General features: G+C 67.6%; 1 protein-coding gene across 3 annotated transcripts in view; it reads right to left on the reverse strand.

Annotated features, from left to right (window-relative positions):
• The window catches only part of SHANK2 (SH3 and multiple ankyrin repeat domains 2), a 303,870-nt gene that overhangs the window by 172,969 nt on the left and 108,025 nt on the right, over positions 1-22,876 (reverse strand). For 2 of the 3 annotated variants that reach the window (XM_036220412.1, XM_036220411.1), the window contains 3 exons: positions 12,779-13,094; positions 6,236-6,405; positions 4,978-5,091 (listed from right to left, as the gene is read on the reverse strand). In XM_036220412.1, the coding sequence (XP_036076305.1) occupies positions 4,978-5,091; positions 6,236-6,405; positions 12,779-13,094 (600 nt within the window). Of the gene's footprint in view, positions 1-4,977; positions 5,092-6,235; positions 6,406-12,778; positions 13,095-16,573; positions 17,416-22,876 lie in introns of those variants that run through there. The other variant, XM_036220413.1, reaches the window with a different exon arrangement.

Raw genomic sequence — 22,876 nt, forward strand, 5'->3', positions numbered from 1 at the left:
GCAAAGGGAAGAGTCACTACTGCCCATGCCTCAGACAACAAGATGGCCCCCCCTGGGGATGGGCCGTGTGGCAGGAAGGGGATGGGACGGCGTCTACGGGAAGTCCCACGCCTTCGGGGGTGGGGCTGGGTGAGGCCGTAGGGTGGCATGTGAGCCTGTGGGACCGGTGTCCTTACAAGAAGAGAAGGGGACATCAGAGACGTGTTGCCCTGCGTGTGAGGCCCAGGGACAGGACGGGCGTCCGCAGGCAGAGACGAGAGGCCTGGCCGGGACCCGCCCTGCTGACGGCTCGGTGTGGGCCTCCGCCTCTGGAACTGCGGCCCCCGGCTGTCATGTTTTGTCAGGCAACCCTGGCAAACAAAGCCAACACTCCTTCCTGTCCATGGCCGTCCACCCAGTGTGGGAGCAAGAATGTCACACCCGCTCCCCTTGCTCCAGAAGCCCAGTCCACAGTGACCGCTGGGGCAAGGTGACTGTCTGGGCAGAGCCACAGACACTACATCTGGTAGCAGCTGTGGGGAGGGAGGGCAGGGTGGGTACCAGCATCACCAGGTTGCCATGGTAACCTGAGGCCGGCCATCACTGCCGCTGGGAGGGGAAGGGGCTGGGTCCCAGAGCGATGCCAAGGGCTGAGTCCTGCTGACGGAACCGGACCCAGTGGAACCGCACTCAGGGGCGAGCCGGAGCATGGAGGCCAGTGTTTACACAGCCTGAGACGAGCTTACACGGAGGCTGCGGGTTCCCAGCGCGTGTTTTAACGAAATGGCGTGAAGGGAGGGAGGGCGGGGCTGGCGTGCTCCTCGGCTGTTCCACGGAGGCACGTCGCCCGCGGCCGGGACCACGTATCCCCGATTGTTTTGTGTCTCATTGGGGAACAGCGAGTCCCTCCTCTGGAAGATGGCTCTTTCGCTGCTTATTAATGTTTTAAATTACGATTGTGCTGACAGAGTCATTTGCCTGTATTTTTAAACGTTCTAAAGATAACAGAAACGTGCTATTTGGGGACCGACCGCGCCCACTGCGGCGTCCCGCAGGGGCTTCACACACAGTGACTGCTGGGACTGCTGCACAGCAGGATGCCACGCGCTCACGCCCTGAGGGCGCCGGGCAGAGCTACCCAGAAACTCAGAGACAGTGCCAGCCCTTCTCTGCCTCCCAGGGGAGGGCTCTGAGCTGGGTGAACGCAGGTCACAGCAGTGGCTGCTCAAAGAGCCCAGACATTGAGGGCCCTGTGCTGCGGGAACACGTGAGCCGCAGCCCCTGGCAGGGGGCCCTGTGCCCCTCCCTCCGCTGGCCTGGCGTCCCGGCACACTGTCCTCCTGCGCCTGGGCCTGGCCGGCCACACGTCTCAGGCACACCCGCCTCTTAGGACCTGGCTCAACGCAACCCCGGCAGGGCCAACCCAGACGTTAGCTACGCGGGCAGGAAGAACCGCCTCGGAAGATGTAAAGCCGGGGCTGCCAGGGCCGCCCTGCGAGGTGGGCTGGCCAGAGCCGCCAGGGAGGGGGCAGCGCCCAGAGGTGGAGAGCAGGCTCCCTGGGGACATCGTTTGAGCACCTGGATCCAGCTGTGCCTGAAGCCAGCCACCCAAGCTTTTTACTCTAAGATAAGCTACTGATTCCCTCCCGGGGCATGGGAGTGCCGTACGGAGCCCTGGGACTTTGCCACCTCCAGTTAAGAGTGGTGACGATGGGAGCAGCCCCTGAGCGGGGACGGGGCAGGGCGAAGCTGGGTCAGGGTGTGGACCGGCTTTCTGCACCGGCTCCGCCACCAGCCAGGAGTCTGGCCATCGTCCACCCCGAGCCAGAGTCCCTCCTCCAGAAACGGGGGCCCGAGCCCTGAATCGGGGCTCTCAAACCGGGTCCGAGAGAGCCCGGTCCTCTCAGGGGTGCCCGCCCTCCCCGACAGGAGCCCTTCCGCCTCTGCTGTCCTTCAGGTGACGCCTGAGCGAGTGACCGCAGGCTTGCTGTCTAAGGACGAGGCGCTATGCCCAGGGATGCACGCTTTCACACAAAGTGAAGTTTCCTTTCCTTAGACGTGGGAGTTCTCCTGCCACAGGTCTCTAGAGTAGCCGAGAGTGTCAGCTTCATGGTAACTGTCCCCCGTCCGGGTCTCGCCTTCTCTGGGTGGTGCCTATCTGTGCTGGGTCCCGGTCTGTGGGCTCAGGAACCCAGAGGTTCCTCAGGTCGGTGACCCAGACTCCGCTCACACCCTGTGCCGGCAGCTCGCAGGCTGAGACCCCGCACTAGTGGCTCAGTGTCTCTGGGCCTTTGTTCCCTCACACGTATGGACCGAGCCCGCAGAGCCCCCGGTACCCACGCCCAGCACACAGCTGCGACACGCCACCGGCCACCCATCCTCGCGGCCTCCGGAGACCTGGGCTCTTAAACGAGGCTCACCCAGGCTAACCGGTAACTGCAGGCCACCGGGCCAGCAGAGTCAAGGGGACTGTCTGAAGAGGAGTCATCAGTCAGCCACCCCGGAGCGGAAGGGCGGGGTTCTCCAGAGGAAGCTGTCCTTGTACACTCACTTCTGGAAGACGCTCTTCCGCTCTGCACGTGAGGCGGGAAGCCGGCGTCACTGCTACACACAGGAGCGCCCGTGTGAGACGAGGGGACATGGCGGGAGCTGAGCCGGCACCGCCGCCCGCGGGGGCCGCGCGGGAGGGCCCAGCCTCCCCGGGGAGCGGCCAGCCACGGTCTGGGAACAGACGCTGGCAAACGTCGATCGCCGATACGCGGCTTGCTCACAGAATACGTAACAAGCGACCACGAATCACCGAGAAATGGGCAGAACCCTAAAGCAGAACAGGCCGAAGACCAGAACCGGTGCCGGACGAAAGAAGAAATGCGAATAAAATGCCAATAAACCTGCAGAAAAAGGAGATCAGACCCCGATGCAGTAAGAGAAAAACGCAAACCGAAAGCCAGCAGCACCGACCACACGCGCGTGGCGGACCCCGCGGGAAGAGCGATGGCGGGGTGCGGGCACCCCAGTCAAGGACTGGGCGTCCGCGTCCCCAGATGCGGCCGATGGGATGGTCTTCGGGGTGGGGCCTTCGAGAGGACCAGGGAGAGATGCGGTCAGGAGGGCAGGTCCCTTGTCACGGATCAGTGTCCTCATGAGAGAAGGTGACAGCAAAATGCTCTCTCCGCCACGCGAGGACACAAACCAGAAAGAGCCCTCGCGGAGCACCCGGCCTGACGGCGCCCTGGCCCCGGACGTCAGCCCCCAGCACCGTGAGCAGCGCTGTCCGCGCGCGGCGTGGGCCGCCCGTCGTGGCTGGTGCTCGTCGCCGCAGCTCGGCCAGACTGCACACCCACTGAGGACAGGGCGGGAGCATCCGGAAAGGCAGAGGGCACGTTGGCCCCGACCGCAGTCACTCCCGGGGCACGAACAGCCCCGGGCCGCGGAGGCTCCGAGGGGCCACCCACGGCGGGAAAAACGAGCAAAACCAACGTGGAGAGCCTAACGGGAGCGACGCCACCCAGACCCCGGACATCGACACCGGCCCTGCCCCGCCACCACCGGCAACTGCGTCGCCGTTGGCCTCGCCGGCAGCATCACCGCCAGCATCGTCACGGTCGTCGCCACGGCCACCACGACCGCCCCCATGCCCCGGCTACGCGACCCCCGATCTCTGCGCCTCAGAGGGTGGCCGGTAGGTGAGGGGGACAGGCTGGCGGCTCGGACGTGTCCTGGTTCGGCCGCCCGTTAAATGGGCCTCTCTGAGCAAGTCGCTTACCTTCTCTGAGCCACGTCCCCGGGGGACATCCCCCGGGGGCAGTGAGAACGCCGAGCCGACAGGAGGTTCCCGGCCTGGTGAAGGGGACGGCGGCGGCACCCAGGGGCCCCGGCAGGGATGGGGAAAGGGACGGTCCCCTGTGAAGAGGGAGCTGGGAAATCCGGACGCCCAGGCTCGACCCCCGTGTGGACACGTGCTGGGCATGTGGTCTTTACCGCTGACAAACGGGGTCACGACGGCACCTCCCTGGAGGGCACTCCACGGACAGGGTGGGGGGGGTCTGTTCTCTCCCCTGGGGCTCCGTGGGGCGTGGACGGCACACGCTGCTCGTTACATGTCTCCCCATCAACGCTCCGACTTTCTGATCTGGACCTTGTTCTGACGGATAGCTTCTAGAAACTTCTAGAGAGCCACGGGGACCAAGTCCCCCAAACAGATTTATTCCAGTTCCCAGGAGAACCATCAACTAGGGGAGGGCGCAGCGGGGCGTGGCCTGCGCCTGGCCTTCACCCGGCCACAAACCTGCACCGCGGACATTCGGCCACAGAATCCCGGCAGCCGACCCACCGAGCACCCCGCAGAGACGCTCCCCTGGGGGTCCCTGAAGCGGCTCAGGCACCCTGACTCCCGACAGGCTCTGGGAGGGCACGAGGCACACAGCGCCCCAAAATCACACTGGGCAGCTCAGTCGCATCCGCTCCTGGAGTGAGGGGCTCAAGAAGGTGGTGCCCTGCCCGGGGGGTTGGGGGCGGGTCCCCGAGCCACCCCGTCGTTGGGCCCCCGAGCCCCGCGAGCAGGTTCTGGCCTCCCCGACGGGCAGGCACGGGTGGGCGACGGCTGCCCACCACACCATCCTGCCCCCTCGTTCCAGGTGGACCGTGCTCCCCAGCCAGGCCCTTGGCCTTGGTGACCGCGACGCTGTGTGCTTGGGGGCGGCCTCCTGCAGGGTGGAGCCCCGGGAGACGTCGTCGAGGAGGCTCCACGCATTTAAATGGCCTCTGAGAGTCCTTTTCCCCTGACGGCCAGATGTCTGAGCCACGTTTTCCAGAGCGTGGACGAAGCAGCTTGGGAGCTAAAAGCTCCCACACCGCCCGCACTAACCCGCGGTTTGGACGAAGCCGGGGACCTGGGTCGGTTTCCTGGAGAGATCGTTTTCATCTCTGCGCCTGTCTGCACCAGCGCACGGCCGGCCCTGTCCACGCCCCACGCAGCGACGGTGCCGCCCGCCTTACCTGCCTGGCTGTCTCGGGGCTTGCACTGGACTTCCTCCACGCACTCGGCCGGGAACCACCCGATGTGGCCGCGGGCGCTGCCTTCCCAGAAGCCCCCTTCGCCGATGCTCAGAACTAGAAACGAGGAGGACAGCGTTAGCGGGCGGGGGCTGGGCCAGGGGGCCTGGGGGTGGGCGGGGCGGGGGGTGGCGGTGGCAGCAGGGCCAGCGCGTCGTCGGCCGGGCCTGCAGAGCCCGCGGCGCTGGCCCGTGTGCCGGCCGACCACGCCTTCTTCAGCTGTGGACGAGGGGACCTGGCAAAGCGTCCCCTGGGAAGGCAGTGCAGAGGGCACAGCGCTGCAGTCCCCGGGGCCCCTCTGCCTGTCGCCCTCGGGGACAGAGTGCAGCGCTGGATGCCTGTCACCCCTGACACCACGTGTCACGCGGCCGCTCTGTCCCTTCTCTCGACGCCCCACCTCAGACGGAAGAGCCCCCGCCGTCGATTACTTCCCGGGTAACTCGGTGGGGGCGGCATGGGGCGTGTCGAAGGGGAGAAGGAGCGGTGAGGTCTGGGAGAGGGTCCGCGTGCCGGGGTCGCCGGGACCTTTTACACCAGTACGGCTGGGGACGGACAAGCCGTGACGGGCTGACCGCTGAGGGGCTGGGCTCCCTGGACGCACAGTGACGAGGGCTGGACTGAAAGGCGAGTCTGGCACGGCCGGCACTGAGGAGACCCGCCCTCGGCGCGCCGACTCATTGGGGAGGCGCCCACGGGTCTGCTGGCGCTGGCCGGGAGTGGGGGGGTCTGCCGGTCCCCTCTGAGGAAAGGGTGGCGGGCCGAGCTCGGGGGCCCTGTGCAGTGATGACCCAGACACCCACGGGGGGACAGACACGGGTCCCCGCCCACACGGCTGGGCTTCCCCTTCCTGGGCCGAGCGCTGGGTGAGCAGAGGGGCCCCAGGGGACGGCCACGGCGAGATGACGCTGGCCGGGGGTGCAGGCAGGAGGAGCTTCTCCCACAACACGTCCTGGTGTTAAAACTCACGGGGGCGGGTCAGGGAGATTCTTAGGTGCATAATTTGAGCATCTGGAATTTTAAGATTTACAAAAATACTGCATTAAACCATACAGGGACAGTTCAGAGACTTTTGCTTCTGGGTGTGATGGGCAAAGGTCCCACTGGACCACACCGCAGGAGGCAGCTATAAAACCTGAGCTTGACTGAACAGGGAGCCCAGCCTGACCTTGCCCCAGGAGCTGAGGAGGTCAGGGGCACTGACCTTTGACCCTGTCGCCACGGTGAAGGGGGATCTCGCCATCGACCTGGGGCTGGTATGGCTTGACGACCACGAAGAGCCTCCCGGGCACCGCGCTGTAGAGCTTCCGCTTGGGCCCCGGGCGCTCGAAAGCAGACAGCGCGTCCTTGCTGGCACCAGGCGGGAAGGTCGGCCTGCGAGGGAGGGGACAGGGAGAGGGTCACCGGCTGCGACAGAGCAGGCCACGCTCTGACCTGCGGCCAGCCCGTTCACGGCCCGGGGGCCGGCGTGCGAGGTCGCCACACGCGGGAACGCGGGGACTCGGAACAGGTGTCTGAGCGCCCGCGTTCCAAGCAGCATCACGACAGCCAGGAAGTGCCCAGCGCCCATGCCCGGCGATGGACGACGGACGGCCTGGAGGAGGGAGGAAGTCCCGCCACGGGCTCAGCACGGAGCTCACTGCGCCGAGGAAAACGAGCCGGCCGCAAAGGGACGCGCCCCGTGTGACTGTCCCCGGGGAGCCGGGTTCGCAGGGACGGCGCGTGGCCGGCGGGGCTGGGGTGAGGCGTGTGGCGGGGCAGGGTGTCGGCCCGGGAGCGTGGAAACTGCTGCGGGCCTCGGGGGCGGCAACGGCCGCGCGACCGGGCGAGCGCGCCTCGCGTCGCCGAGCTGCGTGCTGACGGCGGTCGAGGTGGCCGAGGGCAGCCGGTGGGATCCCGGCCGCTGCGTCCTGGCGTGAGGCCTGCGTCCCAGAATTCCCAGACCGGGACACGCACGGCGATGTGGAGTGGGCGGGGCTGCGGGGGCCCGCCCGCTCACTGAGCCCCCGCCGTCCGTCATTCGCCCGTCGCCCACGTGTCTGTCCATCTGTTCATTCATTCATTCATTCAGCAAGCATCTGGCGGGTCCGTGAACACGCGGCCTCGCGGGGGGCCTCGCGGGGAGGACACGTGGGAAGACGCTTTCTGCATGTCCGACGGGTCAGCACAGAGGACGGGGTGACTCGGGGGCAGGCTGCGATGGCAGGAAAGGCCCTGCAGGGACATTTAGGGCAGAACTGACGGCCCAGAGGCCAAGGACGTGACTGGACGGACTCTGGGTGACTCGGGCTGCGGCCAGGGCGCTGGATGGGGGCGAGGAGCTCCTCGGCAGGGCCGACGTGCAGAGAGGTGGGCGACTCAGAGATGACAAGGGGCAGAGCTGGCCGGACCTGGGGACGCACTGACGCCGGCCGCCTCCCGGGTCCCCGGCTCGCACGGAGGGTGGGGAAGGGGCGCCAGCTCGGGCCCTGGTGAGGGAGGCGCGCCCATCACAGACGGCCCCGAGCCTGGGCCTTCCGCCGACAGCCGTGTTGTAAGCAGAGAGCTCAGCCCGCACGTCACCGTGCACGGTCGGCATCGTCGCCCTCCGGCCCGGGGCCAGGGAGAAGGCAGAGAGGTCGGCGGCGCACAGCCCTGACCAGCACGTGCCACTGTGGTCCTGGCGACGGCGTCCCACGCGCCACACCCTCCCCCTGAGGTCCTAAGGAGGTGCCGCGGGGACAGAAAGAGCTCAGGAAGTCCCCGCTGCTGGCCGGGACGCCGGCGTGCAGCCGATGTTTCGGGGGCTCTGCGGGGAGACCCACTGTGACTGGAGAAGGGCCACGTACAGTGCCGAACCCCACACAGTCCTGCCGTCCCCACGCTCTCTGTGGTGACCCGTTTGTGAGCATAAGGCCGCCCTGGCTTAGAGGCGGAAACAGGGTCCTGGAAGATTCTGGGGTGTGGGACGTCCCCTTTGCCTTGCACACCGTTTTCAGGGAAGTGGGGTGGGGACCGAGGGCCTCCCGTGACAGGCACAGTTCTGAACGTGGCTCCTGCCTCGCACCTTCCCACAGCCCGTTCTGGTCACAGCGCGTCCCCTGTCCCGCCCGGACACCCAGCCGGCACCTCTCCTCACCTCAGGGTGTCCTCTCGTCTGGGGGACGCTCGCCTCCCCCAAGGAGGTCTGAACGCTGACCGCGTGACCTGTGACTTGGGCCGCCCGCGTCCTCCCCCAGCCAACCTCGGGGGCCGGCGAGTCTCCCGTCGTCCCTGGGCAGGGACGTGGCGTTCCCCACTGAGCAGTGAGCGCCCAGCACAGAGAGGGCTGGCAGCTCACGCGGTCGCCTCGCCACAGGAGATTAAAGAGGGGCTGTCCCCAGCGTGGAAGGCGAGTGGCGGGGGAGGCCCGTGTGGTCGGCCAGGAAGCACCTACCCCACCACGGTGGGCCCCTTCGCCCGGCCCCACCCCCCAGGTGGCCGACACAGACCCGGGAGCCTGGCCCCTCGTCGGTCCCTAGTCCCGGCGTCCGGGGGCTGTGCCTCGGGCATGCGGGGCCGGTGGCGGGGCCGTGGGAGCACAGTCCAAGTCCACAGCCGGCCCGGGCAGCACTGGCCTTGTCCCTCCGGTCCCCGCCCAGCCAGCCAGGACCCACGGCCCCGTCTGGGTCCGGACGGGCAGAAGGGGACAAGTGGCAGCTGCAGTTCCCGCCGAGGAAACCAGGCTCCCTGGCCCGCGGGGGAAGCGTTGGCTTCCTGGTCCCCATGTCCCCGGGAGGCAGGGAGCGGTGGACAGGGCCCCGAGCCGGAGGGCGCCCACCGCTGCAGGCCCACGGCCTGGCCAGAGAAGGGTTCTCTCTATTCCCCGGAAGGGTGCGCAGGGCAAGGCGGGGTCCCACCCCCCCAGAGCCTCCCGGAACCCCCGTTTCCGCCTGCACAGGAAGTGGGGGCTGTGACCTGTGAGGTCCATGGCTGCATGTGAGAGGCTCTGTTCTCTGAGCAAACGGCCCTTGGGTTCGAGGTGCCTGTGTTGGGCTGGCGTTCCCTACCGGGGTGCTACGGGAGGCGCAGCCATGACCTGGGGTGGGGGGGTGAGGTGTTGGTGAAGCCGATGTCGCCGTCCGCCCCTGGGGCTGCGGGTGCAGGCTCGCGGCCCGCCCTGCCCGCCTGAACACGATGACCCCCCTGGACGGCCACGTGGGCCACACGGGGCGGGCTCCTCCGCCCGGTTCCACCCCCCACTCGAAACCCCGACGCCCACTGGCCTCAGCTCCCCACGGCCAAGTTCAGGGAACTGGCAGCGACCGGGGTAAAAGACGGGCTTTCTCGAGCCCCTGCCGGCTTCTGCCCGGCGGCCGGAGAGTCCAGCTCAGCTCCCGCCTGTGCGGACGGGACGGGGGCAGAGGAGGCTCGGAGCGACACAGCCAGTGGCCAGGGTGCGTATGTCCTCTGCCTGAAATCCACGGCACGAGCCGCTCCACTCTGCTGAGTGGCCCCACCCCGGAAACCCATTAGTGGGGGGCGGGGCGGCTGCCCCAACTGTGTAAAAGTGCAAGGGCTGTTCTGAGCCTGGCGGGAGCCCGGAGGGGTGCTGGCGGGAACCCACTCCTCCGCAGGGGCGGTGGGGCAGGTGGATGCAGCAAACCCTGTCTCAGGCTGGTTCTTGGGCTCATTGGCCTGGCATGCCAGCGGAGACCACTAGGGGGCGCGCCTCAGGCAGGTGTGTGCGGAGCCGGCACCTGAGCCAGGAGCACGGCCGCTCCTGTGCCTCGGGACCTCCTGACCTCTTCTGCCTTGCAGCTAGGCCAGCTGGGGAGGCCTCGGGCCGCCTCCCGCCAAGTTTGCACCCGAGGGTGTGGCTCAGGCCACAGCGCTGCACCCACCACACTCCGGCCTGAGGTTTCTGGGGCCTCCGGTTGCCTGACAGAGGCGGCTGAGGGGCCAGCCCGAGGCCACCGCCTCGTGCAGGCGTCGGGGGAGAAGGAGGGGGGGAACGAGGCGGGAACATGCAGCCCGAGGCCACCGCCTCGTGCTCAGGACGCTACGTCTCCCTCGACCTGGCTGACGAGATCCCACGTCCCTCAGCCCCGCACGCCACCGGGCCGGGGCACCAACAGTGCCTCCCCCACAGCAGCGTCCCTGACTAGGACAACAGCCGAGGGTCAAAGACACTTCCGTGGGACTCACTACGAGCTGGACACAGGTCTCAGCGCGGGACAGTCCTCTACACACGCCCGCTGGCCCCGTTTCACGCAGGAGAAAGCGGGGTGCAGAGTGGCCCGGCGGCCTGCCCAAAGCTGCGCAGTGGGCGGGAGGCAGCTGTGACCCTCCTGGGGGAAGCCAGGTCCCTGGATGCCACCAGGCTGTCTGGCACGGGGCCTGCCTGGGGGGTGGGCCGCTGGGCAGCCACTCCTGAGACAGGATGGGGTGAGGCAGGCGCACCCTAAACCCACCTCCAGTTCTGTGATTGCCGGGAAGGGCTCTGGGGGTATGCTGGGGGACCCCATTCTATGGCAAGTGCCATCGGCACAGTGTCTGGCTGGGACCCGTCAGCCTCGAGGACAAAGACACAGTGGAGGGGTTCAGCCACCTCTCTGAGCCCCCCAAAGGCCCAGGAGCTGTGCCGTGGGGCCCTGAGTCCCAGTGTCCCCGATCACCTGACCGGCTGGTATCATATGGCCGTTTTCAGGCCTGGGTGCAGGTGTGCAAGGCCGGGTGGTGGTCTCTCAGCCAGGGAGCAGAGCCTGCCATGCAGCTCAAACGCCCGCCAGTACCCTCTCCTCGCAGGGGCAAGCCGGCATGCCCGGCAGGACCCGCTGGAACGGGGGAGTCTGGGAGTAAGGACGACGGCAGCCCACAGGGCCACTGTCAGGACACGGGGTCGCAGAGAGCCGGACCGTAACAAGATGGACGTGGAACGGGCAGGCTGTGATGCGCTGGGGGGAAGGGGGGCGGCGGGGACCACGGTGGGGAGGGCTGACTGACGGTCCGGACGCCGCTCGGCAAGGCGGGGTGCCGGCCGGGCGAGGACGCCTCCCCCCGACCAGGGCAGGCAGTGGGCGCACGGCTGGGGGGCGGACCGTCTCGGTGCTAGCACTGAGGGTGCTGCGCTCGGCAGACTGGGGTGGCCAGTCGCCCTGCCCGCAGCTCTGGGCAAAAAGGGAACGGGCCTGGCCCAACGCCTGGCCTTGGGTCGGACACGGTGTGGGCCGCACCTAAGGGCCGGTGTGGACCGAGCACTTCCTGTGTGCAAGGTGCCCTGAATCGGTTCAATCAGCCGGCCTTGAGGACGACCCGAGGGAGCCCCATCTTACAGTCGCCAGGGACAAGGCACAAGGGGTCAGGTGGCCGGCCCGAGGTGGAGCCCAGCACACGTGCTCAGGAAGTCCTGAGGCACACGTACACACACACGCGCGCACACAAACACAGAGACACACACATGCAGACACGTTGCGTGCACACGCAAGCGCACACACGTACACACACACAAACACAAACGTGCGTGCATGCACACACGCACGCGCCCTGGCAATGCGCACCCTCACACCCACACGTGCACACCTGCACAGGAACGGGGACGCTCAGACGGGGTCCCTGCCATGCGCCCCAGTCGCTCGCTCTTTTCGGAAGCAATGTGTTGTTTGCAGCTTTTGCAAGTCCCTGGCCACACCGCCTGCAGCATCTTATTAGACTTTGTACGGGAGGAAGGGGACACACTCTCCTTAAAATTATAGTCATAATTCTAGCGAACGGCGTGAAGTGGAATTTTCTGCCTCAGGGGAATCCTTTAATTTAGCTTTAAACTGCTCTTAGCGCCTGTGCCTTCTCCCTTGGGGGGCCCAGAGCAAATCTAGACCAGAACCAGGAACTGGGTCTCTCCGTGCAGAGGCTGAGAAGAGGCGAGTGGCGTGTGTGTGTCCGAGGGCCGCGGCAGTCATGTGCGCCTGGGGGTGCGCCAGCCCTGCCAGGGGCAGCCGAGGCTCCTGCGGGCATGTCCTCCTCACGACCTCTGCGGCCGCAGCCTGGACACCTGGCATGCCGCTCGTGGCCACAGCCCCATCCCCAACCACGCAGCGCACTGAGCCCTCTGCCCGGGCTTCCTGCCCGAGCCCCCACCCCAAACACACACCAAGCACACAGGACGGGGGCCCTGCGGCCCTCCCCACGCCCTGATCATAGCCGGGATGTGGCAGCGGGCAAGCAGGTGCCTTGGAGGCCGGGGCGGAGGTGTGAAATGTGGACAGGGAGGCAGGTGGCAGGGTGCTGAGTGCCGGACCAGAGGGGGCGTTGGAACCTCGCCAGGAATGCCCCGCCAGCCAGGAACACGGGCCCTCTCCGCCGTGCGGGTGAGGTGGGGGCCGGGGGGGAGCCCTGTGTGCCCCCGCCGTGCGGGTGAGGTCGGGGGCCGGGGGGGGAGCCCTGTGTGCCCCATCGCGGACTCGGGAAGCAGCAGCCTGGGTCAGAGTCCTGCCCGGCCACACGTGGCTGCGTGACCCGGGCCTCAGGCCCCTCATCTGAGACACGGGAGGACGCAGCACCCCCGCCCCCCACGCCCCGAGGCACCACGGGGGGTGGGGGGGCCGGGACAGCACAGGGGCCATGCCCGGGCGCCCCGACTGCGCAGGCTGGTCAGCGGTGACAGGACGCGGCCACTGCTTTGCTGCGCACGTCCCCGGGGCGCAGTGGTGAGCTGCCCGCACCCTCCGGAGTCACGGCCGCCCCCTCGCTGGTCCCCAGGCAGCCCCACCCCGACGCTGCGGGTCCTTACCCCACGTGCCAGGGCTGCTGCGGTCGCTTGCCATCCTCACCGGCGCCGGCGAGCCTGTTGAGCGACGGGGACCGGCTGCGGGGCCCGGGGACGTAGCCGCCGAGGGTCCTGACGGCCCCGTCGGCCGTGCCGGGCATCTGCTGCAGCAGCTGGGGCGACAGGCTGCGGTGCGAGGCGGCGGGGCACACGGCCCAGTCGGGCGCGCCGGCGGCGAGGTTGTTGTCGCTGTTGGAGCGCAGCAGGACCCGGGGGGCGGCCAGCGTGGCGGGGGGCCGCCGCCTGCGGTTGGAGTACGCCGGGGCCTCGCGGAAGGGCGCTGGCGGGAGAGAAGGCGGAGGCGGGTGAGGGCGCGCGCCGGCCGAGCGCAGGGCCCGCCCCGCCCGACACGGAAGCACAGATGGTGTGGACACAGGATGAGCGTGTCACACAGGGGTCCGAGCGCACGCTGAGATGGAAGGGGCGTGCTGCCAGGCTTCCATCCGGCCGCCGTCCACGCTGCGCCCAGCGCATGGGCAGCCCCGGCTCGGCCCCCGCCGTGACCTGGACGTGGCCCTGCCACGGCCGCACTGCGGCCCCGACGCCCTCGGCACGAGGCTGTGTGTGGAGACACTCTTCACGTGGGTCGTCGCGGTCAAACGGGGTCACTGGGCGTGGGGCCTCGCGCGGCCGGGCCCTTGGACGCAGACATCGGGACACAGACATGCACAGAGGGACGGCCACGCGGGGACACGGGGAGCACATGCCATCCGCACTCCCCGCCCAGGAGGGGGGTCGCGGGGGGAGCCACCGCCCACACCCGGGTCCCAGGTCCCGGGCTCCGGCCTCCGGGACGGGGCACAGGGAGCATCTGCGGCATGTTGTGATGGTGGGCCCCGGGCGCTCACAGGCCCTCGGGGCTGCCGGGGCGCCGGCTGCGACCCCGAGCCCAGGCCTCACGACACCCATCGAACCGGACCCGGCGGCGTGGGACGGGGGGGCTGTGCGCCCCGTCTGGCCTCTTACTGAGTTCCAGGCTGGGGCGAGGGCCTTGCAGCCAGGGCCTTAGAATGAGGGTGCTGCCCCCGGGGACGGTGACGGCGACGGCCAGCACTGTGGCTGCCCCGGTGGCACCGAGGGCAGGAGCCAGAGGGCGTGAGGGACAGTGGCCTCCAGGCTGCAGAGGGCTGAGGCGCTAGTGATCCCTGGTGGCAAAGGACACGACTTCCGTCACTCGACGCCCTGTGGTCCCCCACATGCCGGGGGACCTGCATGCTGGGCACCGGAGCCGCCAAGCTCCCAAGGGCGCTGCCCGAGGCCAGGCCACCCCCCCGAGGGCCGGAGCACCCATGCTCCCGGGGTGCCACCTGCGGACTGGACCCTGAGCGCCTCCCAGGAGAGGACGGCACAGGAAGGGCAGGGCAGAGTCTGGACTGACCCCACCCGCTGCCCAGGTCAGAGGCCACGGCCAAGCGCTTCGCGGAAATGGGGGAGCTGCAGGCTTCGCAGGCCTGGGCGGGACGTTGAGCCCCACCACCAGCCCACACGGGACAGCAGAGCTCCTGGGGGACAGAGACGGAGCCGGCCGCACGCGCTGGGGACAGAGGTGGCGCCGGCCGCGTGCGGGGGACAGAAACGGAGCTGGCCGCGTGCGGGGGACAGAGGCGGAGCTGGCAGAGCTGTGGCCCAGCGCACCCCTTTTCGGGACGGTCCTTGGACAGCAGAGGTGGGGCCACCCGGAGGCTGGGACACGGGGCAGGGTCTTGCTAAGGACGCGCACTCGGGTCACGCGCTGTCCGGCACAGTGGGCGGGATCAGGATGTGGCACGTGGGGACGCTGTCTTTCCAGCGAGGCCCAGCGCGCCCTCGTCCCCAGGGCTCCTCCACGGGGACCCACGAGCCCTCTCGGTTCCACAAAGCACAGGAACGGGGGGCCGCTGGCTGGGCTGGGGCAGGAAGGGGACCGGGGAAGGCTAGCGGCCCCCTCCGCAGACCTGTCTCTGGGGCCCGAGGCTGCCCTCTGCGGGGAGCGGCCCCCTGGGAATCTGCCCAGGCCCCGCCCCACCTGCCCGCACCCTTGAGCTCTGGGGAGCGTCCTGAGTCTGTGTATAGCTGGCCGTGCCCCCTCCTCGGAGCAGACAGAGGCCAGCAAGACAGGGATGTCAGCGCTCACCAGGCAGGGTGCGCAAACGTGCGGGCAGTGGGTGCTTCTGGCGACCTGAGGCCCGCCGGACATAGGGGTGGGGACGGAATGAGCGCGACAAGGGCCGGGGCCCCACGGTGAGTGTGTCCCCCTCACAGATGGCTGGCCGGAGCCCGCGTCGCGGCCAGAGAGCCGGCATTTCCGCCAGGCTCGCCAGAGAGCGGCCACGGAACCCCTGGCTTCTCACGTCACCCTCGCTGCCCTCGGCCCAAGGAGAGGCCCATGCTCGCCACGGGGCGGGGATGCTCCAGCCCAAGGGGACGCTCCCGGACTGGCGCTCACGGAAGCCGAGCCACCAGCTTCCCCGACGTAACCAGATTTCAGTGCCCGAAACAGAGAGGGACGAGCTCCGGGGTCTTGCTCGCAGGGAGACGAACTCGGGGGGAAGACGAGTCTCTGAGAGAACGGAACAGATGTGGAGCGAATGTGGCCACCGCGCGCCCCAAGAAAACGTCACGCCACGCGTGCACCCCAAAAGCCAGAGTCCCAGAAGGCGAATCTGGGCTAATAACGCCAGATGAGGCGTGCAGACGGGAGCTGCGCCCATACAAGCGTCTGAGGAACAGGCTGGCGGGGGCCTCCCGGGGGGCCGTGCTCGAGAAGCTGCGTGGGGCCGCTGAGGCGCAGGGCGACGCAGCCGAGACCCGCTCCGCACACCGTGCCCCGAGGGTCAAGCCGGGGGCCCTCGATGGCATCGCTGCTGCGGCCGGTGTGCGCATGAAATTACCTCGCTTAATTGCCAAGATTCACGTTAAATTGGTTTCCTAGGCCATGTAATTGGAAATTTTCCCCCACGTCTATTTTACGGCTGGGGCTGGGAGGTACTTTGCCGATTACTCCAGTTTTACATCTTCATAAACCCGATTTCACAAAACCAGAGCTTCCCATCTCACAGACTAACTGGAGTCCTCGGAGGAAACGCTGATTTTGTTGTTGTTGTTGTTTAAAGGGGTTAAAAATAACTCTTTTCCTGTCTGGAAATGATTAATATTCCACCCAACTGCTCCCTTCTCTCGGGCAATCTGCAAACTCTAAGTGGGTGGGTGTTCCCTGAGCCGTCTTACATGCTCCAATTTATACATTCTTTCTTTCCGCAATAAAAATCACACAAGGTATGACAAAAAGCGTGTGTACTTTGGGAGTCTGCCACCCTGCACCCCCCCACCCCGGCCACCGAACCCAGGGGCTGCCGGGGATCGCCGAGACGCGGTCCCGACACCGGCCGCCTGGCCGCCGCGGCCAGCGCTGTGTCCCCCACCTGCCATCCCGAGCGAGTGCCCGCCGGCCTCGGGGCAGCGGGCAGACTACCGTCAAAACTTCCTTTATCCTCCCCAGGACTGAGCTCCCAACACGCCCTCTGGCACCGTCACCGGGAGGCAGGCTCTGGAATGCGATTCTGCAGCGACTGAGGGACAGACAGGAAACCCGAGGTCCAGAGGGCTGGCATTCCAGAGCGAGTCCCACAGAGCCCCGTCTCCACCGGGGCCACGAACCCTTCCTTCTACGGGGAGAACGACCAGCCGGAGATCCTGGGGGGAGCGGAGGCCCCCTCCCCCCGCAAACCCGTGGGAAACGGCCAAGCCCCATGCACCGAGCTCCCCGCGGCTCTCCTTTACCTTCCTTCTTGGCGAAGGCATTTAACAAAGACTTCATTTTCCCTCCGACTCCGGCGGCCGACCGCCACTCATTATATAACCTCCTCGGACGGGCGGGAAGCGAGCAGGGCCGCCCGGCCCCTCGGCGCCGGAGCAGCGGGCGTCCGGGCACGGTGTGCCTCCGCGCTTCGGTGGGCATGCCAGACCCCGCGCGCGGGGCGCAGCGCCCAGCCCATGGTCTGCCTGTCAGCGGGGAGCCAACCGTGTGCAGACCGGGGCTCAAGCCCCGCGGCCGCTCCCAGCGCCCGTCATGTGAGCAGCGCTACTCCGCTCCTGGGAGCCGAGCCGGGGAGGGGGGCCTCGGGGCGCCGGCATCTGGGAGGCTGAGCCCCGATTATCCCAGGAAACCCGGCTGGGGCCGGGGCCACGGCTGCTCCGACGCGCCCGGGGCTAAATATAACGCGCCGTGCTTTGCTAATTTTATGTTTAAAGAAAAAGCCAAGTTTCCTTCGGTGCTGCTAGCAGATGCGGCGAGCAAGTCCAGGGGCGAGGACATCCCCGTTCCGCGGAGCCCCGCGCCAGCCGGAGCCGGCGGCGCTCCGGAGTGTCTGTGCGTGGCCCAGATCTCGTTCGGAAGTCAGACTCGGTACCCGCCGCGTCCCTGGGGCGCCCCCACCCCCACCCCCACTTTTTTTTTTTTAAAGGGGAATAAAACAAACAGCTCCTGCGGAATCCAGGCAGGAGAATGAGCGTCCTCGGTCACTTTAACGAGCATCTAAAATCACTTTCTTTAGCATCTGCGCCTGACAGAAGTCGAGGGGAAACCAGGAGAGGGAACAGTGAGAAAGTCTCCCCCCCCCAACAAAGCATGCACGGAGGGGCGGGTGGAAGGGGGTTATTTCTACACGGGGGAGGGGGCTGCGAGGGGGTCACTTGGACACAAGGAGAAGGGTCTTGAACGCTCGGCGGGGGGCGGGGGGCGGGCTCCGTCGCCGCTGGCTGTGTCTGCCGCCGGGGCTGTGATTAAGTGTGCAGTTTTTCGGTTGCTAAGAGAACTGCTTCCAAAATTTAAAAAAAAGAGAGAGGGGGTGGGGGGCGATGAGGAGAGCCCAGGGAAACGCAGCAGCGGGACCACGAGCCGAAGTCCGCACGGCTGGCACACTTAGGACGGGCGGCGGGGGGGAGAGACTGGCGGGGCGCCGGGGGGCAGGAGCAGGGCGGCGGGGCGCTGGGCGGCGGGGTGCTGGGTCGGTGGGAGCCGGGTGGCGGGGCGCTGGGCGGCGGGGTGCTGGGTCGGTGGGAGCCGGGTGGCGGGGCGCTGGGCGGCGGGGTGCTGGGTCGGTGGGGGCGCTGGGCGGCGGGGTGCTGGGTGGCGGGGGTGCTGGGGTGGCGGGGTGCTGGGTGGCGGGGCGCTGGGTCAGTGGGGGTGCTGGGGTCGGTGGGGCGCTGGGTCGTGTGGGGGCGCTGGGTGGCGGGGTGCTGGGTCAGTGGGGTGCTGGGTCGGTGGGGTGCTGGGTCGGTGGGAGCCGGGTGGCAGGGCGCTGGGTCGGTGGGGTGCTGGGTCGGTGGGGTGCTGGGTCGGTGGGGTGCTGGGTCGGCGGTAGCTGGGTTGGCTGGACGCCTCTCTGAGGGTCTCAGTGTGTGAGAACTCAGCCTGCCCGGTGTCCGCGCACTGGCCGAGCACTTAAATGCCATCTCTCTGACTGCCACCCGCCCCAAATCACATGACCCTCCGCTGCAGGCACACTGTGCCTGGGGGACGCTCGCACCCTCCACGCCGGGTCCCAGACCCCAGACCAGCACCCCCACCGGCTCCCAGACGGGCCCTAGAAACAACTCTGGCACTGCGTTTCTATCACCAAAGTCCCCGCCGACCTGTCCCACACACTCCATGTCCTTGGGGACAGTGGCAGTGCTGGCAGAGAGCTGTGTCCTTGCACATTTGGGACAAGGAAGCTTAGCTTCCAGAAGTCTCTCCCTCAGACACAGGAGGCGTCACCAACGAGGACACAGATGCTCCCACTTGGGGAGACGGAAGCCCTGGGGGGGTCTGTGAGAATGCCGTGTCTGGCTCATGGGGGGTGCGCTGGCTGTGGGCCGGGCCGCCTGCCAGGCTGGGGTGACGCCGCAGTGACAGCGAGCCGGGGAGCGCCTCTCCAGAGGCTGAGCCCTGCCACGTGGTCCCCGAGACCTCGCCAAGCTCAGGGAACCCTCTGGGCGAGTGGGCGGCTCGGCGATGCTCAACCCTGCCTCCGTCTGTCTGTCTGGGACGGACGCCCTCCCAAAAGCTCAGCCTCAGCCGCGCCAAGTCCCCACGCCAGTCCTGGCCGGCAGAGCAGCAGCGAGCGCCTGTGGTTTGGGGTTGCCGGGGGCGCCAGAGGACGGTGGGGCCCTGCCGCAGCACCCTGCCTTTGACCCAGGTGGAGGGCCAAGGGAAAATCCCACCTCTAGTAAGCCTCGAGGAAGGAGGGGACAGACCACAGGCCCCCAAACGGCAGGGACACGGTGCCTTCACCCACCCGTCATGGGAGCAGAGTCGGAAGTGCTGGGGTCCTGGAGCCGCCATGCCCCCCCCCACCGCCCTGCACCCCTGAGAACCCTGCAACCAGGAAGCAGGCCCAGGGGAGGGGCAGGCTCGGCCAACCCCCCACCTCCGCGCCTGGCCAGGGGACATTGCAGTGATGAACAGGACAGGGTGGGACCAGGGGGCCAGGGTGGGAAAGGAGACCTGACTGTGGAAACTATAGGATCTGGGGGACCCAGGAAACAGCGTTGCCCTTGGAGACCCGCCCCGACACCTCTGACTCCCTCAGCGAGCAGAGGACCCTCCAGCCCACGACGCTTCTGGGAATCAGAATGACGACTACGCGGAAACGAGAGGCGGCGGCCCTGGCCAGCGCACACGCAGCCCTACTGTGTGCTGGCCCTGAAATCCTGTCTGGGGAGGTGGGCCGCTCCTAGGACCACCCACCTCGCCCACCTGTGGCCTCCTCGCCCCAGCAGGCACGGTCTCCTTGAGCAGTCCCAGCGACAGGGAGCTCACTACCTGCGGGCAGTGGTCCCGGCGTCAGGCGGCTCCGGGCCCACGCATGCGGCCCCCTCACCTCCGTGCGGACGACACACCGTGCCATCGCATCCCAGTCAGGCGGGAAAGCCGAGGCGCCTCGAGCCCCGTCTCCGCCCCCAGCCCTTCCCGCCAGAGCCACAGAGACCGCGCCGGGCCGGGCGACGGGGCGGCTGAGCGGCGGGGGCGGAGGGAGGCCGCCCCGCTCCTGGTCGCCTACCCCAGCCTTCTGCAGAGCCCCGGGAATGAGGCGCCGTCTCCATCTCCCAGACGCAGGGATTAGAGCCCCAAATGGAAATGAAGACAGAGGCGGAAGTCGAAATTCAAGGCCCGCTTCCCGCTCGGGCTCCCAGACGCCTTTGGGTCCACGCGGCTCATCCTGCGACGCGGCTCAGACGGCAGGGACATTCCATGCGGTGCCCTCAGGCTCCTGAGACCCACCGCACGGCCGTGTGACGGATAGGGGCACACACGGGTCAGGCGCCCCGGCACCCCGCCGTGGCTGTGGAGACGTCTCAGGCCCCGGTGCCCAAAGACCCCACACGCGGTCACTCGTGGAGAACCGAAGTGACCGCTGGGCGCTGCGCCGGCCACATTCCCGCTGACCTGAGTGCCAACGAGGTCTGATTTCAGATGTACCTTGTTCCAGATGAGCAGGAGCTGGGCGGGGTCACGCAGGAGTCTGTCCACTTGCTGGCCCGCCCACCCACCCATCCCAAAGGGCTGCGAGCATCAAGTTAGGGGCCGTTGGGAAAACCAAAACGCAGGAGGAAAGATTAGGTGGAGGCCCCCAAATCAGATACTTGCCAGGAAGGAAAAGAGAGTCACCCCTAAATAAGTCCCCAACTGTCGGCCTCCCTGCCTGGCCTTTCGGCCACCGCCCTGGCCCCACCCAGCCCAACCCCGGCACCAGCTCCTTGTGAAGAACTAATAAATAATTAAGTAGTAAAAATGAAGAAACGCGTAAGCCAGCCGGTCCGCCCCAGCCGCACGGGACCTGCCTGCCTCACCTCGCTGACACCCCAAGTCCCCTCGCACCCCGATCCGCCCTCACAAACCCTCGCTCGCTCTGCCAGCTCTTTATTCACCACGTCTTTTGACAACTGCCTGACAACAGGCTGAAAATAATTTCATTTCTTGTATAAAAAAGGCTCTTCGCACGCCAGAACATTTCAAGACTGCCTGAAGCCCTGGGAGGGGAGGCAGCGCCAGGTGCTGTAAACACGCCTCGGAGTCTGCCGAGCAGGGGGCGGGTGGGGGGGGTCCCACAAACACCGCCCGAGGGCGTCCCGGGCGAGGCCCCCGCCCCGCATTGGGCAAGCGCTGTGGGAGCCCAGCGTGGGACACGGGCTGGCTCCGCCTCCCGCGGTTTCCCCATCTGTAAGGTGGGACTGGCCCAGCTCATCCCCAGTGTTGGGGAGGGCGAGGGCAGGGTCACCTGAGCTCCTGTCTGAAGCACAGCGGGGGGCGGGGTGCTGACCTCCCGGGCAGCAAGGCCACCTGCCCCGCCCTGTCCCTCAGAGCACATTTACGTTGTCGTCTCCAGCGTCCTCTCCTCCAGGAAGTCTCCCTGGCTGAGCCGGTCTTTGGAGAGACCCCTTCTCAGGGCTCCCATGATGGTGGTCTGGCCTCGGGCATTTCTTGGCTCTAGGGGACTTTAAATTCCTTGAAGGTGGGTTTAATACCCTGTTCCCCTGTCACTCTGCAAATTGGAGATGCTCCCTGAAGCTCTGGTGTGCATCGATGGATGGATGGATGGATGGATGGATGGATGGATGGACGGACGGACAGACGGACCAACCAATGAAGAGACAAGCGGTGAGGCCCAGCTTCTATGTTGTTCCGAGTACGCCGTGGTACTTCTCCGAGTACACCAGGAGACTATACCAAAGTCGCTGGGGGCCTGAGGCCACCTCACTTCTCTGCCCCATCCTGCATCCCCCCCAACTGCTGCCCGGGGCCCTGCCCGCCCCTCAGAGGCCAAGCTGCCCTGCTGGCTCCGGGCACCTCACACTGGGCAGTGCCAGCTCCACGGAGCCGCCACATGTGGCTGGACGCCTGGCTGGCCATGCAGCTCCCCGCCTGGCTCTCCGGCTGCTGGGCGTGCTGTGGACCACCTACACCCTTCAGAACCTTCCCCTCCTGCGCCTGCAGGCCACAGTGGACACTTGCTGCCACCGGGACCCTGGCTGGGAGAGCTGACGAGGCTGGGGCTCAGGCAGGGAAGTCTGGAGCCCTGACATCGCAAACGGTGGGTACCTCCCTTCTCCGAGTGGCCTGGGGATGTCCTCAGGCCCACCTCTCACTGTGGGAGGCAGCGGGTGGGCAGGCTGGGGCTATTTCTGTCTCAGCACAAACTCATGGGGGTGGCTCTGGCCTCTGTCAAGCAAGAGGCTCGCTGGGAACTGAGGGGAGGAAGCCGAACTCCGAGGGGGCTCAGTGGCCGGCCAGCCACACCTCCCCTTTGCGGTGCAGACCCGAAAACCAAACGCTGAGACAGAGGAGGGGCGGCGAGGGCCCGACAAGCCCGGCCAGGCCGGGAGCAGGGCGGCCGCGGCCGGGCGGGCGCGCCCGGTCCAGGGCCCTTCCTGCCTGCCCCCGCCTGGCCGAGCAGCGGACCTCGCTGCCTTCCCGCGGCTTCAGACAACCACGACGTGAATGTTAGTCGGCACCGTTTCTGCATCTCGCAAGCATTGTTAAGTGAATCATGCTTTTATAAATAACACAGGATATAAAAAGCCGTCTCGGCGACGATGCGGGGTTCTCTCTGAGCAAAGCTGGAGGCGTCTGCTGCGGGTGGAGCGTCCCGTGACCGGCGCCCGGGGGACCCATGGAGGCCCGAGGAGAAGGGGCGGGGCGCACAGAGGCCGGAGCTTCACAGACACACGGGGCTGGGGGTCCCCCGGCCGGGCCGGCAGGGGCGCCGCGGGCCGCGGGGACAGTGGCTCTAGCAGGTGCTACTCGCCAGGCTGCCGACCGTGGGAGAGGGAGCGGGGGCCGCCCACGCAGCGGGCGAGGCCCCCGGGGAACATTCTCGAAGGCCGCGGGCCCCGGGGCTGCCCTCCTCCCCCGCGCTCCACGCGGCTCTAGCCTGGGCCGGGGACACGTGTGCCCGCGAGCTGCTCTGCCCGGGAGGCACGGGGCGCGTGGCGGTGCTTTGGCTCAAGGGCAGCGCGGGCCGCCCCTGGGGTGGTCCTTCTGAGCGCCGCGCGACTGGGGATACCTGGACCCCCACGGGGGACGGCGAGGCGCCGCGTGAC

This window comes from Rousettus aegyptiacus, unplaced genomic scaffold (genome assembly GCF_014176215.1).
Source record: "Rousettus aegyptiacus isolate mRouAeg1 unplaced genomic scaffold, mRouAeg1.p scaffold_m13_p_5, whole genome shotgun sequence".
Taxonomy (NCBI): Eukaryota; Metazoa; Chordata; class Mammalia; order Chiroptera; family Pteropodidae; genus Rousettus; species Rousettus aegyptiacus.